A 24,056-nucleotide genomic window follows, 5' to 3' on the forward strand; every position below is an offset into this window, starting at 1 on the left:
GGTGTCCTTTGGCACTGGTGCCTCGCAGCACTGTTCACAGCTCTGTTGGATGCAGACAATTAACAGCCAACTTTTGAAAATTGCTTTCAAAGTTGGACAAGTGGTTGAGTAACAGGTTTCCCAGCCAGAGGACAGCTTGTCTCGTTAACTGTCTTATTTGGAGCTGGAGCTGCTTTTCTTTTTCTTCTTTCTTCTTGTTTTTCATTTGCTCATTCATTACTGTCACCTTGTTTTTCTAGTTTAGTTCTCACTAATTTGGTGTCCTGGTCAGTAAGATTAGACTCTATTCTAGGCTTACTGATGACTCAAGCACTTTATCTGTCTCACATCTCTGGCCAATTTAGAATCACCACTTAACTGATCATGGACTGTGGAAAGTTAAGCGGTGCTAACGACTGCACCACTGTGCCGTTTATCTTTACAGGAGCATTTTGGGTCATTTATATAACATCAGTCTAATCAAAACGTATTTCCATGTCACTTTATTGACCTGCCATTGTCAGCCCTGTTTGTTGTGGAGACGGTGGTTACTGAACAGGCCAATCACAATAGTTGCTGCGTCTGCGCAATATGTAGTTACAGTTCAAGGGAGGTGACGTTGTAGGGCATGCCTATTCAACTACAAAGTTAGTTGGGCCAGATTTTCAAACCGAGGAATTTATCTGGGCCAGATATTTTTTTTTGAAGCCAGTAAGCAGCAGATCATGATCAATTTCAAACCCACACAACCGTACTGAAAAACAAGTATTTTTTTTATTCCTTTTCCCCTATTGATCTGGTGGTGACCTCTCACAAATGCACAGCAAAAGGTCCATTTAAAAAAAAGGGAGCTATAACTAAACTATTTTTTGCACATTTGAAATAATAATAACAAAAAACATTTTGATAATTCCCTTTCAAATTAAAATAAATATTTCGCTGACCACTCACTTTTCCTGCCATGGATGGAGCCCCATCGGTCACAAGTATACAGACACGCTTCATATCCAGACCATTTTCCTCAAAAAGAGCTGAAATCTTCTCAAACATTATTTCGCCAGCTGTGTGTCCCTCTAACGGTAGTAAACCGAGCAATTTCCCATCCAAAAAACGGACATATACGCACAACTGTGCATTATCAGTTCTGTCTGTGATCTCCTGCTATAGACATTACATCAGTTTTCTTCAGGTCATCTAACAGCATTTCAAACTCGTCTGACGCCAGAACTTCAATTCTACGAATATTTGAACTGTCCTACAGGAGTACGTTTTTAATAGCAGATGTCACACTCACTTTTCACCGCATCCACCACGGCCAGCATGCATTATTTCACCGTTTCAGAATCTGTGAAAGGCCTTTTCTTCTTCGCCAAGAAGCAAACACGAAGGGAAGATGCTGCAGCTCTCTCTTGGGCTGTACAGGACCCTCACCATGGTAGTACAACTCCGGTTGTAAGATTATTAAACTCGGTAAAATGAATAAGTATTTGTCAGTCCTGGCAGGGTTAAACCGACAGTTTTCATTGTCAATTTTGCGCTTTTGGACTGAGAAAGACATGCTGTTGTCGCATCATATATTACGATGATTGTTTAATATGTTTACATCACGGTGCATTGTGGGTTAAATATTGCTAGGCTACTAGGAGTGTTGCATTCACAGTCTACACTACGCTGTAGGAATTTTTACTTTTTTTAAAAATTAATTAATGAATTCATTTTTTGGGTTTTCTGTGTTTCTGCCAGGACCACAGGCAGGGCCACTCGCAGGTTGCTTCTGGGCCGCATTTGGCCCGCGGGCCGCCATTTGAATAGGCTTGTTGTAGGGTCTCAGATGGCTTGTGGTTGTGACATAGTTATGGTGTAGATTTCCCGCTGAAGCAAAAATCCCCAGTCAGGATGGGTGTTGTTACACACAGTGCCATACTTAATGCTTTGCTAGCAACCGTAAATTCTGGTGAAACAAACTTGGTAAAAATTACTGGAAGTTACCAGAGAAGAGTCTTGTTTCTCCTTTTACTGGTGGGCTCGCCAATAATGATGTCATGTGAAAGCTAATTGATGAAAATGAAAATGGACAAGAAAAGGAGTTGGTGGGAAGATGCAAGTTTACCAGCAACCGGTGTGAGAAGAACCGTGAGTGTCAGTGGTTGAGGCAGGTGACTGCAAATACTCATGAAGCAAACGGTACTGATTATCAAAGATGTTTCAAAGTTAGTTTTTAGTTAGGTTTGTTGAATTATTTTACGTTATTACGTTATTAACCAGATCTTTAATCTCAACTAAATGCTCCATTTTTCTCCAACTGTCTAGCTGTTCATTATGAACTAACAGTGCTCCCATTGCAGGGTTTTTTTTCTCCAGTTTTCTTTCTTTACTTAAATATTCTTTGCTTTGCGTCCATTAGAAAGTAAATAGCACATTGAAACAGTAAACAGAGCTTGTTTTTTGCAGTAGAAACCATATTTAACATCGACTTTTGAGTCAGAAGGTCAGACTGTGCTTTAGTATTAGTAGTAATTTGCCTCTCATCTAAAAGCAGGTAACCGACAGAATAAATGCGTCTTTTCAAACCATTTTCACCATGCCTGTGCTTTTAACAGAGCATCATCAGCAACCTATGGTAGACTGTTCTTTTAAGCTTTAAATATGTGAAATGAAAGCAGTGCAGGTCTCACCAAACTTCAAAGAGCACAATGAAGGGATTTAAATTGACATCTTGCAATTTTTGTACTGGTGGGATGTTTTGATATGTTATTAGATCTTCTTCCTTTGGTGCTTCAATATGGAAATGTGAGAGAAATGAAAGTGTCTCTATACATTTCACCCCTCTGTTCCACTTCTTCTGACAGAGGATTAAAGAGTTCACCCGCTATACGGGACTCGGTGCGTCTTCTATGTATAAATCTCTATTGGCCTGCTTGTCATCTTCAGCTACTGCTTTTTTCCCTCTTTACTTTTCTCTTTTGTCCTGCCAATCTTCTTGTCACCTTTTCTTTGTTTTTCTGACTGGGAGGAATTGTGTTCGAGCTCATGTTTCAGACAAATCTATTAGCAGGTGTGTTTATGAAGTGTGATTGTATTCAGTGTGTCTGACACTAAAGAGCTGGTGCTGAAAGGCTCATCTTTGCCTCTCTTTTAATAATGCATATACACCCTGCAATGCTAATAAATATGACAGCTTATTTACGTCGTACTGCCCTTGATCAAGAAGTTTTATTGATTCAAATATCCTGAAGTTTCAGTTAAGTTTTTGGTAACAGGTAAATAAACAGTTTAAACAGTGTTTTTGGTTAATTAGATTGTTTTGATTCGGTCTTGTGGTTGTGTCATATTTTAGATGAAAGGGGGGAAACTACAAACAAGCATGTAACAGCTTTCAGATATTGTGTAGCTTAAACCGAATTTCCCAGAGGAACCCACCCGAGGGATTAATAAAGTTTTATCTTATCTTAAAAAGTAGTTGAGCTGAAGTGTTCCTTGCCAATGGCAGGCTGGCGAACAGTTGGGGTTAGATCTGGAAATTGTGAATGCCAAAACATCATCATCCTCATCAAACCGCGACCCCCTCAAACTCTCTGGAGAAGACCATTGTTGTCCTGGAAGAGACCACTCCCACAAGATGGAAATGTGTCATCTTAAGATAAAAGTGATCACTCTGAACAAACTTGTGTTGATTTGCTGTGTCCCTTCCCACTAATGGGTTAAGTGAGTGTCAGACATTAAGTGGGGAGAAACAGAACAACTGGGGGAACAACATTATTGCTCCTAATATGGTTTGTCTGAGAAGTGCACAGACCTGACAAAAACCAGTTATTTCCAAGGACAAACTATCCTAACTCAAGATGAGCTGTGCAAAATGTGCAGTGCAGTGGAGCCTTTATGTAAGAAAGGCCACACAGCCACTCCAAAAACACGTGGCCCAGTGTAGTAAAGCCAGGAAAGACTCAGCTGCACATCTACACTTAAAAGAGAAAGGACATGAAAACCGATGACAGAGGGGTAAAGGAGACATCTTTGTCCAGTGTAAACAACCATCAGTGAACAGTGTTGTGGTACCTATGACACCAGTTAGCAGCCACTATTGCCCAGTCTTGTGACTCCTTCCAAAGCAATTGAACCTCCCTTTACACTTTGACCCATGTGACCTTACTGACTGACACGATGACAGCATATGTCACTGACTCTCAGCACTACCCTCCAAGGTGACAACCCCACTTGGGATTAAAGACCTGGGATTGCCCATCAGCTGCCAGAACAGAAGAAGAGGTAAAACATCTTTTTGAATCTGAAAAAGAAGAAGAATCAAGTACTTAAGATCACCGTGACCTGGATGATTGAGAACCTGCACGGATAAGTGGACATGCAGCAAAAGAGAGCTGCCATCCCCTTTCTTTGTGTAGTGGTCAAGGATTTTCTCTGTATGTGGAACAAAATACTTTTACTTTGACAGATTTAAGCCTAATCATGAATGGTGATGTTTAGCAAGTGTTTTTAAACTATGTGTTGACTTTCTGCATGAAGTTTTTATGCTCTAAATTGCTCATTTTTATACGGTGTTGTGTTTTATACGTTGTTTTGGTTGTCATATCCTTTGCCCTTAGAGGCATCAGAAGTGTAATGAACTCTAAATATTATACACAGGCATTAACTTAGGCAACCAGCGCACATAGTGAGAGAGTCCTCAGTTTCTTTTCTGTTTGCATACTGAAACTCTTCCACTCTGTGTCAGCCCCATTCACTCAACCATACTTATCTGTTATTTCATGCTGCATGTTAATTGAGTATGTTAAATATGCACCTTCATAATAAACCTGAATCAATGCTTGTTAACAAAATACTGGAGTTTTCAGAACTACTTTCCACTCTCACTTTTCCTGTGTAAAAGCACCGCATGCTTAACACCTGTCTGGATTTTTTATGTAGGGTGGTTTAAGAGCCATCTTTTATATCTAGTTTCTTTTTCATTTCGTGCTGACTTTTTGAGTTTCCGTTTCTTAGGCTACGTCCACACTAGCCCGGTCTGAAAACGCTCCGCGTCCACATTATCGTTTCAGTCGTTTTCACAGAGTTGTGCGTCCACATTGAAACGGCCGAAAACGCTTACATTCCAGTACTGCGCATGCGTGAAACGCAAGCAGATTCGGCCTGCCTCATTCCTGTCTGCCCTTTATTTACTTTCCGGCCCTTTGAAACGTTGCGGCAAAATGTGGAGGAAAAGCAGTTTTTTAAATGGACTAACAATGAGGTGGAGTTGTTGCTGCGAGTAACACAAAAGTACAAAGTTGCAAAAGCGAGTGAGAGTTAAAGAATTTGAAGAAAAGCTACCTGGAGCATGTACAGACTGATATTAATCTTTAATAGGGCTGTCAAAATTGAAAGCAAACAAAACAACTGCTGTATAACGCCCTCCGCTATCTTAGTTTAATTGGTCACTTGATTGCATCACATGACTAAATTGTGTCATCGTTTTCAAAAAGTCTCCGTTTTCGCTGTCCACACTGCGACGCGAAAGCACCGTTTTCAAATGTATGCGCTTTCGAGAGCCTTTTCAAAATGCTGCGTTCTCCTTGAGTGTCTCAGTGTGGACGGGAGGCCAAAACGGAGAAAGAACGATGCGTTTTCAAACGAAAACACACTAGTGTGGACGTAGCCTTAATATTTACACGTTGCCTGTATTTAACCATGTGTGTATCTTATTGCTTTTCTCACCTGTTTCTTTCTGACGTAACACCCCAGGCTTTCTCCTTCCTCACTCACCTTACTCTGTTCTTGTATTGCTCTCTTAATCCCAGCAACCACTCTTCACAAACACCTTTTCTGCTTGTTGCCTTAAAGTTCAGCTCCTCCTTTCCTCTTGCTCTGTCTCTCGCTCACATGCACACACACAGGCACACACACAGACACACACCCGTACCCCAGCTGCATCCATCTGGTACACCAAACCTGCCTCTGTTTGTCACGCTTCCTCTATTCACAGCAGCTATTAACATTGGCTGGCTTGTACATGTGTATGCGTGTGTGTGTTTGTGCATGCGTGTGCATGCAGAGGTGAAGCCCAGCTGCTGTTATGTGCAGTGTGTCCTCACTTGGCTGTGGCAGGAACACTGCTCCGCCTTGCACTCCATTCCCTACAGGTAGACTTTTTATCGGATAATTTATATAGCACAGATGGTGCTGAGGTACGTGTGTGTGTGTGTGTTGTGTGTGTGTGTTGTGTGTGTGTGTGTGTGTGTGCGCGCGCGCATGTGTCTTTTATGTTTGTGGGTGCAGATACCCCTACCATTGTGTAAAATATGAAAGAAAATTTCCAGACTGTTGAGTTTTAGCTCAAGTGTTTATGTGACTTGTGTTAAAATGTCTCTTTTAAGTGCCTGGACCTAATCTATGATACACTCTGGTTGTTATTATTGTGTTCGTGTGCCACACTGGCTGTTGCAGGGCACTGCAGTGCAGATCAGGAAGGGCAAAGTTTGCCGGACGCAGCAGCCCGTGAAAATCTGGAATTATGGTCCAAACTGACAGTGAAACGGTCACTCGAGGACAGGATAGAGAAACGTGTGTGTGTAGGTGAGAGTGAGAGAGGGGGGCAAACTGAAAGACAAGGACAGATATCACACTTTGAATTCCATGCACTGTCTGTGTCAATAAGACATGAGCAGAAGCACCAATTTTCAGTGTCACAAATCAGTAGAGCGCGCAGGTAAGAATGGACTGTGTGTCGCCAGCTGGGTGATTGCTGCATTTCTAATGAGCTATTTCTGGTTTGTGTGTGCAGGCAGGGAAAGCACCTGCTCGCAAATGAGCCAAAACTGTTTGTAGTAGGGAATCATCCAGGAAAGCTGCCTGGAAAAGCATTGTGATACGTGGAATATGTGTTAGTCGCTGTTGTTTCGCGTCAATAGATGTGAATATTGAGAAGCAGGATTACAAAAGTGTGCTCTGTTTTCTAATCTGGATCGCTTTGTTCGATAGAAGGAATGAAAAGGAATTGACTTGCTGAGCGTGCTTGCTGAATCCACAAAAACAGGACTCATTAATAGCCCTGCGCTCAAGAGATTGATTTATAAATGCATAACTTGTGTAAGTTGAGCGTGATTAGAATGGAAATCAGAATCTGGCGACAGTTTAAACTCAAAGCGTTGACTGACTCAGCTGTCTGTGTGAGTCGCAGTGCACAATGCTCAGGTGTCAGATCATTTAATAGACCCGGTTCTCCTGCTGCTGTCGGCCCGGCTGCTCTCCGTGTTTGTTGTTTTGCGCTTGTTGAAACACTGACACATCACATCGTTCACAGTTGAAGAATCAGCGATAAACCCTCGAAAGTGAGCAAACGGGGGATTTACATCCCAACCACCTACGATTGTGCTGTCATTTTGTCCTGAAAGAACCGTGTGTCTCGAAAGGAATCGTGCACAAGCAAAAAAGAGAACAAAGACGTTTTTACCCCCCAAAAAAGAAAAAATATCTCCAGTTGAAACAGTAAATCTGCCTTCAGTAGAAATGTGCAGATGAAGGTGAAAAGAGCCTGATTAGAAGATTGTAAATACCCCTGTGGGATGGCCACGGGCTTTACTTCACCTTAAGAAAGCGTTTACTTTGTCATTGCACTCCAGCTCCCCACGGGTGAAGGATAACAGGAGCCAAATGAGTGTGTACCTTCATTATGAAACTGCTTTGTAAAAACAAAACACAAAAGTTGAATGAAGTATAAAGAACAGAAAGGCAGCAGTTGTGGTAATCTGTTTTTTCCTCACATTTTGTGCAGCCGCTGCTTCCTGTATGTCACCGCAGGACACTCTCTAATCTGTCACACGCAAAGAAATTAATTACACCATGCTTTTTATAAGCATATTAAAATTGTACTCCCCTCCCCCCACCTTTCCTCCACTCTAATGCTTTCTCCTCATTTTGCTTTTCTGTCATGTAAACCTTCCCTCTACCATTTTCTCATTTCTGTCCACTTTTTTTCCTCTTTGTTCTGCCTTCATTTGTTTTCTGTCTCCTCAACTTCCTTGTTTCTGCTCTACACTTCATCCTACAACTTGCCTTCCATCTCTTTCTCATTCCTCTTCTGTTCCCCCTTCTACCTCTCATCCTCCCCCTGTCTCCCCGTCTTCTCCAGGCCATTGATAAGTACTGCAGGGTGAGTGGAGGTTTCTCGGGGGTGAAGGACGTCTACTCATCCAATCCAACCTATGACGACGTGCAGCAGAGCTTCTTCCTGGCTGAGACACTCAAGTAAGTTTGTCTTAATGGATCGATCAATTGGCAGAAGCTGTGAATAGTCAATATGCTTTTTAATTAATGATTCTTATGATTAATTCAGTGTGGGTGTGTGGGTGCTGACTGAGGGGGTTTACCAGAGAAAAGCGTTTGCAGTTATTTCAAACTATCTGTTAAACAGAAGTGGAAGAAGACAAAAGCAGTCAGTTTCTAACCCGATGTTTGTTTATTTATTTATTAAAGTTTGCCCTAACAGAGCACTCATACATATTTGTAGATTAAGTATGTGGTCATTGTAGAAACATGTGGTGAGTGTTCATTCTCAGTTGCATCAACAGTCGCAATCACATTGAGTGAAGCTGCTGCAAAGTTTGCAGCATTTGTACAAACTCTTGTATTTGTGTTGCCTCAGAAATAGTTTGGTGCAGTGACTTGTCAATAACAATTTGCTGGCCAATGAGCATACCGTTAATAATGCTTCTTACTGATACTTTTAGTGCATCTGAAAAGTATTTGCATCACTTGTTCCACATTTGTCATGTAACGTCCTTATTCCAAAATGGATTCAATTCATTTTTCACCTCAAACTTCTACACAATATCCCATAATGACAGTGAAAAAGTTTGCTTGAAATTCTTGCAAACCTTTGCCCAATGTTTTATTGAACCACCTTTGGCACCAATTACAGCCTGAAGTCTTTTTGAGTATGATACACAAAGACATGCTGTAATAAGCTTAACACACCTATTTTTTGGCCAGTTTTGGGTTTTTTTTGTTTTTTTGGCCCATTTTTTTTTTGGGGGGGGGGCTATTTTCTCCCAGTCTTCTTTGCAGAACCGGTCAAGCTCCATCAGATTGGATGGGGAGCATCAATGCACAGCTATTTTTAGTTCCCCAAGAAGTTCAAGTCTGGGTTCTGGCTGGGCCACTCTGGGATATTCACAGAGTGCTCCTGATGCCACTCCTTTGTTATCTTGTCTGTGGGCTTAGGTCATTGTCCTGTTGGAAGATGAACCTTTGCCCCAGTCAGAGCGCTCTAGAGCAGGTTATCATCAAGGATTTGTTTGCACTCATCTTTCCCTCGACTTCAACTAATCTCTCAGTTCCTGCTGCTGAAAAACATCCCAGCATGATGCTGTCACCACCATGCGTCACTGTAGGGATGGTATTGGCCAGGTGATGGGCAGTTATGAGCGTTTGATCTTTGTTTCCTCAGACCAGATGATTTTGTTTCTCGTGGTCTGAATCTTTCAGGTGACTTTTGGCAAACTCCAGGGGGGCTGTCATGTGGCTTTTACTGAGGAGTGGCTTCTGTCTGGCCACTCTACCATGCAGCACTGATTGGTGTAGTCCTCAGAAATGACTGTCCTTCTGGAAGGTTCTCCTCGCTTCACAGAAAAATGCTGGAGCTTTGTTAGAGAAACCATCAGGTTATTGGTCAGCTCCCTGACTAAGGCCCATCTACCCTGGTGGCTCAGATTAGTCAGGCGGCCAATTATTTAATTGTTTTTTATTTTAAATACATTTAAAAGATATTCAAGCAAACTTTTTTTCATCTTCTCAATAATGGGGATTTGTGTAGAATTTTGAGGTGAAAAATGAATTTTGGCGTGAGGCTGTAACATGAGAAAATGTGCAACAAGTGAGGCGCTGTGAATGCTTTCCAAATGCACTGCAGAGTGACCACTGAGGGCATGAACTCAACAGCAAAGTGTTTACAGAGGTCCAGGCAAACGGACACGTTCCCATAGACAGACGTCTTTTTGCAGCTACAGGTATTTATGCAGGTTAAAGGCACTAATTAGCTGGCTTCACTTTTCAGACTCAGAGGCTTCATCCAACGTTTGTTTACTGTCTATAGTGTGGACAAGAGAGACTCGCTGTTTTTGTTTGTTTGTTTTGCTCGTACACAAAGAACCAGTCATTTCACCAGGTTATTGTTGTGATTTCTTTTCTCTGGGGACAGTGAACAGGTGTCAGGATATTTTTACAGCCATACAAATAAATAAAGTCAGCTAACGTGAAGGGAAGCTGCCATGGCTCTGTGGCACATCATGGTCACTGATGGATGAAGGGAGAAGAGGCTCTCACTGAAGGCTCGTACGCAGTGGGAGAACTGAATACTGATGTAGCTCTCTGGTTCCCTCTGCTGGCTGCTCTTTGAATGCCATCTCCTCCTGACAATGTTCAGTATTTATAACCTGATGTAATTCAGTTGTGACTGTCACTCAGACAGCCTGACAGGCCAAAGAAAATCATAAAACAAAGCAAGCTCAGTTTTACTGCCGGTCCTGTCAGCTCTCGTGTTTACACGAAGCTATTTATCAGCTCTTCATTTGCAAGTATAACGGGTTTAAAATTAACACCCACAAAGCATCAGATGCCAATAAAATCCGTCTTTGGTATTGAAGTCGTTAAAGGTCGCACGCCACACTGTCTGCTAACTCTCTGAGAGGATGACATTTGAATGGCTCAGTGTTATGCAGACTTTGGTGTCTGTCTCTTCTCAATCTTTGTCTCTGCTGGCTTCAAGCCAGTCGCGTCAAAGCAATACAGCAGCTAAGTGTCAGCTAAGGCTGCTGATCGGCTGCCAGTCACGCTGATCGTCACACATATCCAGCGTCTGAGTTTATGTCAAGAATTTAGGAGCTAAGAAGTGAACAAGCAAGTTGAAATCTTTAAAAAAAATTAGATGAGAATTTAATTAATCTTAGATGTTAATGAAATTGAGAGCTTCTCAGTCACGGTGTAAACTGTGTTTAGGACGAGTTCCCGGCCTCCTGCAGTAAACTCTTATACTGCATATAGAGTTGTTCTGTGTATTTATTCAGGTTTCTCTCGCAACATGTGGAGCAGTTTGTGCTGTTCGGGTGTGATAATCATAATAATTGTTTTGGTTTTGTGGCTGTTTTTTGTCATGACAACAGATGTGAATCAACAGCTGTAAAAACACTAAATTAAACAGAGGTTTAGGATTTAAATTGTTGGTTTAAGCTGACACTTCCCACTTTGATATGACGAAGCTGTTGACATTATATTCACCCAACTCATGCAATTCTTTCTTCTTCCTCACCCCGTTACCCACCACCCCTCACACGTCCTTCCCCTTACCCGCATCCTCTCTCTCAGGTATCTGTACCTGCTGTTCTCCAGCGATGACCTGTTGCCCTTGGAGAACTGGGTTTTCAACACGGAGGCTCACCCACTGCCAGTCCTCCACCTGGGAAACATCACCCTGCCCGGCAGCGAGCCCGCTCAGCGGTAAACGGGCTGGCACTTTTTTTGTGCACCACGGCACCAGGGGCCTGTTTGCCTGCCTACCCAGAAAAACCCACCCACGAACACCAGACAAACTTACAATTCAGACTCTCAACTGATTTCTAACTGAGACCATCAACCCGGGGGGTGGGGAGAGACCACTACAGAGCGAGAGGACCTGTTACTTTACTCGCTCTACTTCTATGTTTTACTCTTTGACTCTGTCGATCTGTCTTCTCTGCTCGAATCTTAAGGATGGTGGGTGTGCTGCTCAGCCTCGTGTTTGGCTTGAATCGACTCTTTTTACTGAAGGACAGAGCTCCAAACCAGAGGCGTGATTAGCTTTTTTTTGTTATCACTTTTAGTCTTTATTTGAAGAAACTCCAATGCAGACTCAAGCTGACACGCTGACAGCTGACTATGAAGGATTACAAAAACACTTTGACACTTAAACTGATGAAAGTGTCATGTTTTGTTTTGTTTTGTTTTGTTTTGTTTCCAAGCAGACAGACTTCAGGACTTTACAGGGTCTGTTAACACAACCGTTTTTTTCTTTCTTTTCCTTTTGGACAAATCAATATTGGGGACACAGGGTTGAATCACAGCCCTCAGCTTCTCCCACCCAAATCCACTTCCTGTTTAACCTCCATCGGATGAACTTCAACCTGGAACTGCTAGCAGATGGACACATCATCAAAGCGAGGGCAGTTTGTGGCAGTGGTCACCGCCTCCTCTGATCCTCGGTTTTCAGAAAAACTGGCCATCATAAGTGGAAGAGTAATTAGACGGGGACTACAGGAGGCCTCCCCTTTTCTCACCACTCCACATGAGTCCTGATCCTCTTCCATGTAGAGACACAGCCGCAGCTTTCCCCTCCTTAAAAAAACGTTCTGCTGCTATAGGATTCAATGCTGCTTTTTCTTCTTTTTAAATCTCTGTCCTTCACATTTTCCCCCATCATCTCACAGCTTCTGTAAACCTTTGTCTCATCTTATTTTCCAGCTTTTCATCAATCAGGCACATTATGTTCAGGCCCTTACGTTTTGTGATGGGGTAACCATGCTTTATGTATAGGAATGTTTGTTTTGTGGTTAATATGAAACCTGGTGAAAATCATTTATTTGCATTTTTAATGGGAAGACTATGAAGAAGAGGTTGGTAGAGGAGTGGCACTGAGAAGGGTGAATAAATTTAGAATACCTTATGGTCTCCTGCTGGCATCCTATATCTACACCCACCCCACCTCATAAGTCGGATGCATCATTTGCCACCTAAATCTTTGCTTCAGTTTCATACTTAAAGCACATGTTTTGGTCGGACTCTTAAAAACATACATTTTTAAGGAATCAAACATGTTCCACTTGAGTTATTACACTACATGCACAATAAGCTATTCAGTTAATATTAGATCATAATACTTTCTGTATGCAGCTGCAGTTGTGTTACTTTATCAGAGTCAAACTTGTAAGTGCTGCCTGAGGTCAGGGACAAGCCTGAAGTTCCAGTATAGGGATGCGTTTGATTCCAGATGCACATCTTTTGCCCAGATTTTCGAGCCATTTTTCTCTGAGGTTTGAAAGTCACAGCAGGGCTCGTTCCGTACTCTGACTCGCGTCAAGATCTTGACCTTGTTTATGGAAGTTTGTGCAGCTCCGTTAGCAGCACAGCAGTGCCTCCAGTTATCACTCTTAACACAGCTCCTCGTGGTACATCTAATGCAGCGTGATGGATTTACTGCTCGGGTTGCTCAGATAATGTAATGCAGTCTGCAAAATAAAAAATAAATAAATAAAATGATATGTTGGGGGGAAAAAAGAATGATACAGTTCTCCCATGTGAATCTGACTAAAGGCTTTAAACGTTTGATGTGATCTGCTACTTTTAAGGGCCGTTCTCTGACTCATTAAAAAGTCCCAAAGGGCAGCAGACATGTGAGTAAGCTTGTCTCATATCATAGCAATGTTAGTGCAAGCGATTATCCGACACACAAGAACCAGATACCGCTCCTGCTTTGGTTCATATGCGGAGCGTCTTAAAGACAACAGCAGTATTAAACATCACAGATTTGTTTAGATGCTTTAAAGAAAACTCATTTTACATGGTGGGCCACATGCAGCCCACTGTGATCTTAAGTGGGCTGGACTCAGTCAGTGTAAAGACGTTTACCTGCACAGTTAATCCCAGAGATATCTTAATATAAGAAAGGAAGTTCACTCACGAAAGTTTGTCATTGATCTACATGGTAAAAAGTGCAGCTGTAGTAAATGAAGGAAACCTAAGAAATGAATGACACAAAATTCTTTTACTGTAGACTCAAGTGAAAGAAAACATTCTGTCATTTCATTGTTTATCTATTACTTAATTACTTTGGTGTTGTATGAATGGCCATGAAGGAATGTCAGCAGGAAAAGGTGTGAAACTTGTGAAAATATAGTTAAAAGTCCAAAATGTGTGTCTGCCATTTTCCAAAGCAGTCCAGCAGGCCAGATTGGAGTCTTTGTTGGTGTGATTCTGGTCCCTGGGCCTTATGTCTGACTCCCCTGCTCTAAGTCTTTACATAAACATCAGACATAACATACCAGCAAGACAAGCCAAGCACCATACAGAAACAGGAAACACTGGCTAACACGTCATTTTGTGTTAGCCAGGAGCTCTTCATGTTTTGCATTTATGCTTTCGTCTTGTGTTTTGTAGTAGGTCAGTAGGTTTTGTAATTGCACACACATTATGGAGACTTAGAGAAATCACCCTGAACTGCTGGGACACAAAGATAACAGCACAAAAAGAGCCACATTTATTAAATGCTGTGACAGCTTTGCGTATTCCTTCCTGTCCTCTCGCCAAAATGTAAGAAACAAACATTTCCTTTTATGAAAGTAGGATTTGCAGACTAGATCTGCTGGTCGTCTGTCAGTAAAGCCATACTGTGTGATGCGGGGCTGCTAACCAACAGCTCCTGCTGCTTTTACAGCACAAACACAGACAGATGTCGGCTGAAGGAGTCGATTAGCATCACTAACTCCAACACTGGGAGTGGAAGCAGACAACGGGGGTTACATTAATGTGATGTCAGACAGTCATAGCCGATCTTCTTCGTAACGCTGCTCATGTTTGATCGATCTAGAAAATTGTATTTGTTTGTTTGTTTTTGGACAAAATGTAACGCAGAAGTAGAAATGTTGGTAACTTTTATTCTGGTTTATTTTATTTATGCAGCAAAATTTCAGCTGTGGTGTTTTTTTTCCCCCTTTAAAATTTCAGAGAGGCTCTCAGAGCATTCCTGTGTTGATCAGGTCGTAGGACTGTTTCATTCCTCCTGCGTTTTATTTCCTCCGTGTTATTTTCCTTCATTCAACAATCGTGTCCATTAAGAGTCCGTAGTTACAGCGCAGTCGCTGACATCACACTGACATCATCACCGCCTACATGTCACGAGGAGGAAGCCCGAGTTGAAACCTGCACGGCCATCGAGTCGCTGGGAGCGGCGCTGATTTTGAAAACTGAGTGTTCTGTATTTGTATTTTTACTGAACTAAAAAACGAAAAAACGAAATGAAATGAAACTATCTGTAAATATGTTTAAAACTGAGACACAGATTCAATAAAGATGTTATGAAAAGTGATCAGAAACCAGGAGCACATTTATTCTTTTGCTTTAACTCGATCATGTTGTCATGATGCTTTAAGCACCAGTTGCTTTTAGAAAGTAAAATACCACAGCCGTGTATTTTTCACTTTGGTTAAACATACAGGATATTTCATTAATGACTGTCTCTTTGTTGACCCCAGAAATGTAGCTGCTGGGGTGGAAGTTTAAAGGCCAGTTCAGTTTCTCCTGACAGTCACTTTGATCTTCTGAGTTTTCCAAAAAGTTGAATTTGATCATTGTTTAAGAATAAATACCTACAAAGACAACACCATTGTCAGTGGTTGGAGCTGTGCTTGATTATAGATGCACAGATGAGTGTGTAATTCTGCCATGTAGGTGGAAACATTAAATATTTTCTTCAAAGTTTAGTGTCTATAACCAAGAACCCGTCACTGGGGGCCAGCTGCTCGACTCCAACTATGGCTCTTATAAAGCTAATAAGATGCTGAAGCATCAGTGTCATTAACATGAACTAATCTACAGTAAATGTGTGAGTGAAGAGTGAAGAGTTGGCTTCCTTCACATGGTTCACTGTGGCAGCGTCCAAGCTGTCCCCTCATACACAGTGAGGGAAATAATTTTTTGATCCTCTGCTGAATTTGTAGGTTTGCTCACTGTTTAATGGAGACAGAACATCAGCCAGAAGTAATGCAGAAAAAAATTAGATGAACATGTGAAATGACCATCGGTTGTCCTCAGCCTGGAGCTCACGCCTCATGGTAAGGGATTGATAGATGGTACTCTGTGGGAGCCAGAATCCTGCCTGGGTTGGGATCAAATACTTATTTCACTCTGTGACATGCAAATCAAATTATATGTGATGTGTTCTTTCTAGATTTTTGTCTAACATTCACATTCAGAGAAACTTGGGGATATTTGGAAGCTGACTGGAGTATCCACCGATCGAACCACCAACCTTCTGATTAGCAGATGATTTGCTTTACCCCCTGAACAGCAGCCACCTGTGGCAGAGGTCAATGTTTTTAACCTGTTTTCAAGTAATACATTTCACTTTGAATATAGAGATATAGAAGTGTTTACATCATAGTCATTGGTTTGAGAGAAAGATGTTGCAAAAGCACGCAGGTTACATTGTTCACTTATTGTTCACTAAGTAATAATGAGCCTTCATCATCCCCATATATCACAGCCATGTGTTCTCTGACTTTTCTTCTAGTGATGATGTGAAGCTCATATTTCTGGTTTGACTGAAATATCTCAACTTCTGCACTGATGCTTTAAAACTACACTTAAAATTATTATTATTATTTTTTTATACACATGTAGTGCTTAGCACATTTATTAGATCTCCCCTAACCCTCAACTCGTCACAGGCCAAGGGTGTCCAACTCCAGGCCTCGAGAGCCGGTGTCCTGCAGGTCTTAGATGTGTCCTTGATCCAACACAGCTGTTCTAAATGGCAAACTGACCTCCTCAACATGTCTTGACGTTCTCCAGAGGCCTGGTAATGAACTAATCATCTGATTCATGTGTGTTGACCCAGGGTGAGATCTAAAACCTGCAGGACACCGGCCCTTGAGGCCTGGCGTTGGACACTCCTGAGGTTAATGAGCTCAGTCACTGGTTTCAGTTCATATTAAATACAAAACTGTATGGTGAATGATGAAGAGTCAGCGAGGATTATCCAGGATATGCTTACTAAGGACTTGTCACTCGTCAGTAGTAGGCGGTGTGTTTGGGTTAACACTCATATCTGGCCTTTTCTCTTCAAATCCAGAACAAAAACGCTCAGCTCAGGACTTTAAAACCTTTGATTTTATTAACCAAACATCACAGTCACTGTCTCCATCTTTTATACTGTCTATATTTCAGACGTAGTATTAACTAATGGGACACATCAAGGCCCAGTATAAAGCTTTGGAAGGGTCATTTCTGTTCCTCTCACGTTGGTGATCCCTGAACTATTCCTTTGGCACCATCATCAGATCAAAATGTGAATGTAATCAATAGAAAGTCACCAGAAACCTGCAGACCGATGAGACTGTAGTCTCAGCTGCACTTGTTTAGCACGACCTCACGGTGACAAGTAGAAACCTGTCCTGTCAGCATAGTGGCATCAACTTTTAGCTCAGATCACCACCTTGCCAATACGGCAACTGAAAGCACGCTCATCTTCTTTTTTTTTTTTTATAATACCGGTAAGCTCACAATAAAAAATGTTCAAAAACTGAAAATCAAATCAGTTGTGAAATGAGAAAATGAAATGGTTCACATGAAAAGTCAGATTCAATCATCTCAAGAAGAAAAGCAGAAAGTGAAAGCTTTAACTGGAAGTGGAGAGCAACGCTGTGTTATTTCCTCTTTTCCTTTTCCAATTAGCTTTTAGGAATCATATGAAGCAGGTGGTAGTAGTGCATGGCTGACTGGTTGCTATCTGAGTCTGAGCACAAAGAGAAATCAGACCTTTGTAACAGGGAAGTCGGGGCTAATGTTGTATTTCTAAATGACCAGCGACAATAGCAACAACACTCACTCCATCTTGCAAAACTGTGAATCTGCTTTTGTAAGTCAAAAAAGGAAGTTGGTTCATACAGCACACAGTTCTTATGAACAGAGGATTACAATAAAAGCCCGTACCACAATGCTGAGACAGAAGATCCCTGCACTGCAGAACAAACATCAAAGTGGACTTCTTAGCTTTCAACATCCCAGAGCTTGTGTGCATGCTGAACGTGCACAGCAACTCAGACGTGCTTTTGTTTTTGGTTACTGTGGCCAGCGTCGAGTATGTGTCATCACAGATAAACCACTCCGTGTTGATTGACTGTTACTCTGAATTTCCTTGGTACATTGATTCTGTTGCATATTGGCACAAGCCTGCATTCATCCACATGTTTGTCCTGGAAAGTCAAATTGATTTCATATTCACAAGAAACCAGCGGTTGGGAGTCTAAATGGCTGAATGGGAATTTCTTCCCTTGTTAAAACAAAGCAAATACCATAGAGAAGTCAAGTGTAATTTCTTTATTCCAACGTGTATAGCTTGGAGAAGAGTTTTGTTTGGGTTTTGAAACACTCTCTGTTTTGCATGTGCAGAAAACGAAATCTTTCTATTGAGTTACTGATGGCGTGACACAACCAGCTGGCAAAAGTTGAAACTGTTTGGAGCTTTTGACAGAAAATTGAACACATCCAATTAGACATAAATGAACGTTCAAAGCAAAAGAGGGTGAGTGGACAATATTACAGGTTGTGCTTTCCTTAACACTGAATCTGCAGAATTGATCCAGATCTTATGGCTGCCACTCAGATTCCCCGGTTGGGAGCCTTCCCGAGGAGGTAAAACTGACTATTTGACTGCAACCTTGGGTGGAAATAATACTTTGTGAGTGTTTCTGAGGTCAAGATAACACGGAGTACAATGCTTCACATTACTTTTGGCTGTTGTTACATGTGGAACAATGACAGCACATACAAACTGTGCAGTCAGATGTGAAAGAGGAGCTCAAACGGTGCACAGGGAAGAAATATTTTTTAGAAGTTAGTGGTTTTTGTCATATTTCAGGCCGCCTTATAGAACAAAATAACTGGGCGTCCATCATCAATTGAGGGAGGCCTCTTCTTGTGCAGCTTCCTGGGCCTAAAACACAGAACCCATTCTAATGTTTGTCAACCGGCATCTTTATCGATACATATCAGATGTCAGAGATACAGAGGACGCCATCAAATGTCACCTTAGATATGTCTGTGGATATACATTAGCAGATAGTTTCTGACCAGACAAAATATTCTTACTGTGCCAAGAAATTGCACAACTAAGTGTCTTTTCTGCCATTAAATCTTGCAACACTTCAGATTGTTCCTTCTGTTAGGCAAAAATCTAAGTCATATCCAAAACCTTGTTATGACACATTTTTTATTGATCTTAAGTTAAGTTAATACTTAACTGCCTGAGCTGGTTACTAGCTTGAGCTTGACAGCTGACAGGATCATTACTGAGATCTGAACTTGTCAAAACTTGACTCAACAACATTTCCAAACATCTGTTGAATATATGTGGGTGTTTGGAAACAGTACGATCATCCCCGTTTGTTTGTTTTTCATTAAAATGTATTTTATGGTTGACTTGTTCGACACTCGACGTGTGGGTGTTCAGTGATTCCTAGGTAAGGATCAATGGGACGGTCAGATATCTGAGTTGGGGAAGAAGACAGGTCTTCTCTGTTGTGTTTTGTTGGTTGTAAGCATAAACATGAAATGGGGTAGTGGGGGTTCATACAGTAAGTCATGTATATTTGTCAGCTGTGTGTCCTGTGGCCTGCATTCACAGACAAACCAATTAAATTAGTTTTGATTAAAGGAAAGTCAGTAAATTCAGGGGGTAGACTGAGGCTATGTCCAAACTAGCCGGATAAATTTGAAAGCGGCATTTTTGTCTGAAAACGCTCCGCGTCCACGCTATCATTTTCAGTCGTTCACATCGAACAACCTGCCTCATTTCTGTCTGCCGTTTATTTACTTTCCGACTCTTTGAAACGTCGCGACAAAATGTCGAGGAAAAGCCATTTTTTTAAATGGACTAATGAGCTGCTGTATAATGCCCTCCGCTATCTTAGTTTAATTGGACACATGACTGCATCACATGACTAAAATGTGTCATCATTTTCAAAAAGGCTGTCCACACTGTGACGTGAAAACGGTGTTTTCAAATGTATCCGCTTTGGAGAGTGTTTTCAAAACGCTGCATTTTCCTCTCAGTGTGGTAAGAAGGCCAGAACGAAGAGAAAAAGATGCGTTTTCAAATGAAAATGTCTCAGTGTGGCAACTTCCATGCAAACCACTAGCAACCAAAGCATTAACGTGTAGGTTTTTAGAGAAGCACCCTCTTTGTGACTGACAGTGACTGCTAGCAGCTTCTAACAACCACTTGGGGAATACAGATTTTTCCCTAACGACTGTTAGCAGTGTGTCACCAACCAGTCTGCACTCCTGTGGGACTGAAGCATGATGAGATGAAGGAGAGTTCATAAAGACTCAGGGAAAGAGCACTCCTGTCCTCACATAATTGCTACAATTTCCTCATTGGACTACAAAAAAGTGCATCTTAAATTCTTTACCCAATGAGTTCTTGCCATGCTGTTTCATATAACTTGTATAAGTTTTAACCATCAAGGAGAAAAATGACTTTAGTGCCATCTTGATGCATTCTCGATCATCCAGGAAAGTAAATCTCCAAAAGTTGATTCTGTTCATCTGGACGTAGCGTTTTGTGGGAGATCACTTGGACGAGTGATGAAACGTTTCTCCCACAAAACGCTACGTCCAGATGAACAGAATCAACTTTTGGAGACTTTAGCACCAGTGTTGCATTTTATTAAAGCAAAGGGCTCACAGTCTCAACAATGAAATGAATCCTTAACAAATGTTGCTCATCCTGCTGTCCACTCCTGTTTTTTCCCACTGAAGACATAATCCACTTTCAGCATCTCTGACATCTAAGAATTAAAGATTATCCTAAAAGCTGGAACACCCAAAATGAGGAAATAACCAAGCTAACCAAGTTACACACCCTTCACTTAACTTTGATCATTGATGAATCATATAGAGCTCAACCCACATTTCCAAATGTACTGCATTTCATGGCAGAATAGTTTAAAACATGTAAATGACCTGGTTCTTGTGTTGCACTTTTTTAGTCTATCCAAGTGCTTTATACAACATGCCTCATGCACCAGTTTCTATTTAACATCCACAGTCCAATAGCATGCAGACTGAAGCAGCCAGGCATCAAAACATCAATGTTCCAGTTAACCTGAGCTACAGTCACCTCAAGTTTACAGCCTCTGATATTCACAGGCTGTCTCCGAGCCAACTGCTAACCAGGCCTGACCCTGCTTAGCTTCTGAGAGCACACAAGATTGGATCTACCAACTTACAATGTAGAATTTAACCACATTTAAATAGTTCTTTGTATGCCCTGGTATGGCTGTATACTCTGTAGACATATAAGCATGTTTAGATGTTATCAAGTTATGGCATAAGATACAGCAGAAGCAATGACTCACATTAGAGCTGTTGATTGTTTTCGTAAGCAATCAGATTATAGGTGACTTCAAGTTTTTTTGAAGCACCTTTCTGTAGCAGAGAATCCACTGAGCTCTTATCAGGGCTGCAACTCAAAAACCTCAGTTAGGAGCCTCCCCGAGGAGGTAAAACTGACTATTTGACTGCAACCTTGGGTGGAAATGATGCATTGTGGGTGTTTTCAGAGCTCAAGGATACACAGAGAGCACAATGCATCACATTACTCATGCCTGTTGTTACACTTGCAACAGCACATGTAAACCATGGAGTCAGATGTGAAAGAGGAGCGCAAACACTGCAGAGTAAACAGTTTGTTTGCATGCATTCGCTGACAGCTGCTTTTGACTGTGAGAACTTCAGATGTCCTTACTGTGCCAAGATATTTCACAAATAAGTGTTTTTTTTTTCTGCCATGAAGTTTCGCAACACTTTAGATTGTTCCCTGTAACTCCTTTTGTTGTTGTTGTTAAGCTAAATGTGCTTTCTTGCTATGAGCCCAAATCATGCCAAAACCGTGTAACCACCAAAGCAGTTTGTAGCTTTGGCAGGTGGCATGTGAATCAACATTTAGGTCTGAACTTGTCAAAGCCTGACTGCAATATTTTCACCTGTTGCATGTCTGCAGGTGTGTGGTAACAACCGGATGATCCACGCTTTGTTGTTCTTCGACTGTAAGGCTGTATGTGTGGGTGTTCAGTGATTAACAGATAACGATTGATGGGACTGACAGCTTCTTTTTAAGTGACGTTCAGATATTTTTAACTTAGAAAATCCCAAAGGTTGTCCACAAGCTGTGTGAATGGAAATCAGTAATCTCAGCACATTTACACATCTTTGATGAAGAATCCTTAAACATCGTTTTGATCATTAATTAGGCTATTTTACCTCAGGTTTCTGAATAAAAAAATGTAAAAAGACTTTGAATCTCTCATCTGCACAGCATATAATATCAAAGGATTCTGAAACTGGAGAAATCTCTGCACAAAAGGACACGCTGAAAATCATTTGGACTGTGGGTGTGGGGAACTCCAGTTCTCAAGGGCCGGTGTCCTGCAGGTGTCCTTGATCCAACACATCTGATCTAAATGGCTAAATTACCTCCTCTACATGTCTTGAAGTTCTCCAGAGGCCTAGTAATGAACCAGTTTTGATTCAGGTGTGCTGACCCAGGGTGAGATCTAAAACCTGTTCCCCCGTGTTAGACCCTGAAATCAGGCATGATTTTGTTGTGGAAAATGGTGCATGGGCACTTCCAGAAACCACAGTTTGCAGTGCCATCCAAAAATGCAGGTCTATCATAGAAAGAGGTCTTATGTGACTTCATCTTAAGGGACCACAGCTCATTTAAAATGGACTGAAGAACAGTGGAAAACTGTTCTGTGGTCAGATAAATCAAAATGTAAAAAGTATTTTTTTTAAAAACATGGACGCCACATCCTCTGAACTAAAGAAGAGAGGAAGCACTCAGTTCAAAAGCCTCCAACTCTGATGATATGGGGGTTCATCAGTATTGGCAGTATGTCTGGAAAGGAGCATCAGTGCTGTCAGATACATAGAGCTTTCAGACATGCTCCCATCCAGATTTTTTGCATATTTCAACAAGGACGTGCATAACTGCATCTATAACAGTAGCATGACTTTGTAGTAGAAAAGTCTGGGTGCTGAACTCACCTGCAGTCCACAGTTTTCACCCAATAAAATCATGTATTTGGCACGTCATGAAATGAGGACTATGACAAGGAGACACAGGACTGTTGAGCAGTTCTTGGAACAGTGCTCTTCTCCCTGAGGTCCAGCAGCGGGTCTCCTCAGATCCCAGACTTTTATGGCCTGAGTGAAGCTGATGCTGCATAGTAGCAAACATGGCCCTGATCTGTTGCTGCCATTAAAATCTTTCTTAAAATAGTAATTTTTAATGCTGTAGTTCACAAAACTCCATTTTTTCATATAAATTTAAGATAAGAATCAGATCACTGTAGCAGCACATTTAATTAAATTCACCAGCAGGAAACAGGCACTGTACGTATGACAAACAATGCAAACAGAGTGCAGGGAGTACTGTGTTAACTGGATGTGACACATGCAATAAAACAACACGGGCAAGTCAAGATAGTGATGTAAACAAGCATGTAGTTAAGTGTTGCTGGTGGCATTTTGCTGTAATGGAAAATGAACAAACATGACTCACCGCTGCTATTTGCACAGTTTAACTTTCCCGTAGCTCCTCAGCTGGCAGCGCCACAACATTCAATGCTTTGCAAAAGAATTGTTTTGTTTTCTCACATTTATCTTTACGATACAGCTGTAAATTGTCCGAGCAATAACAGAAGAAAGGTTTTTTTAAACATTGTTTATGTGGACTGACTTGCTTTTGGAATCAGCACTCTTGAGAAACAACAGTTGTCAGTTCCCTTTTAGCCTTGAGCTCGATGCCTAATTCAATTATGATTCTAATGCTCATCTTTACTGATGTATGCGAAAGTGTCAGAACCTGTCATCAGGGGTACAGAGGAGGCCATCTAATGTCTTTGTGGAGGAAGAAGTTGATGCTTAAATGTAAAAAAGCTTTCTTTAGCCCTTTTATCGTCTAGCTAGCATTTACTACTTTTTGTGTAGCTAGCTCATGTTGGATTTTGACTTTGCTTTGGATGATAGTTCTGTTGTGGCTCTTCTTCAGTGTGCCTCTCTTGACTGACAGTCTGTTGTAGATTTTTGGTGTTCAGTATCAGTGGCTGCCTCCCTTAAAGGTGAACTGTTGTTTGTGTTAACGCTTTATGAAAACATTGCAGTCTTAGATTTCACTCTGAAGTCTCTTCCTTGTAGACGTTGTTTGTGCAGGAACTACACCGGAGCACGCCACCATGTCAGCGCAGCGCTCGTTTGCTTTTCTGCCCGTGTGAGCA

General features: G+C 41.5%; 1 protein-coding gene across 4 annotated transcripts in view; it reads left to right on the forward strand.

Annotated features, from left to right (window-relative positions):
• The window catches only part of man1a2 (mannosidase, alpha, class 1A, member 2), a 144,362-nt gene extending 129,280 nt beyond the window's left edge, over nucleotides 1-15,082 (forward strand). For all 4 annotated transcript variants that reach the window (XM_026145360.1, XM_026145362.1, XM_026145363.1 and 1 more), the window contains 2 exons: nucleotides 8,102-8,217; nucleotides 11,332-15,082. In XM_026145360.1, the coding sequence (XP_026001145.1) occupies nucleotides 8,102-8,217; nucleotides 11,332-11,467 (252 nt within the window). In that variant the 3' untranslated portion in view covers nucleotides 11,468-15,082. The remainder of the gene's footprint in view (nucleotides 1-8,101; nucleotides 8,218-11,331) is intronic.
• Nucleotides 15,083-24,056: the final 8,974 nt, after the last annotated feature.

Source organism: Astatotilapia calliptera, chromosome 16 (assembly GCF_900246225.1).
Source record: "Astatotilapia calliptera chromosome 16, fAstCal1.2, whole genome shotgun sequence".
NCBI lineage: Eukaryota > Metazoa > Chordata > Actinopteri > Cichliformes > Cichlidae > Astatotilapia > Astatotilapia calliptera.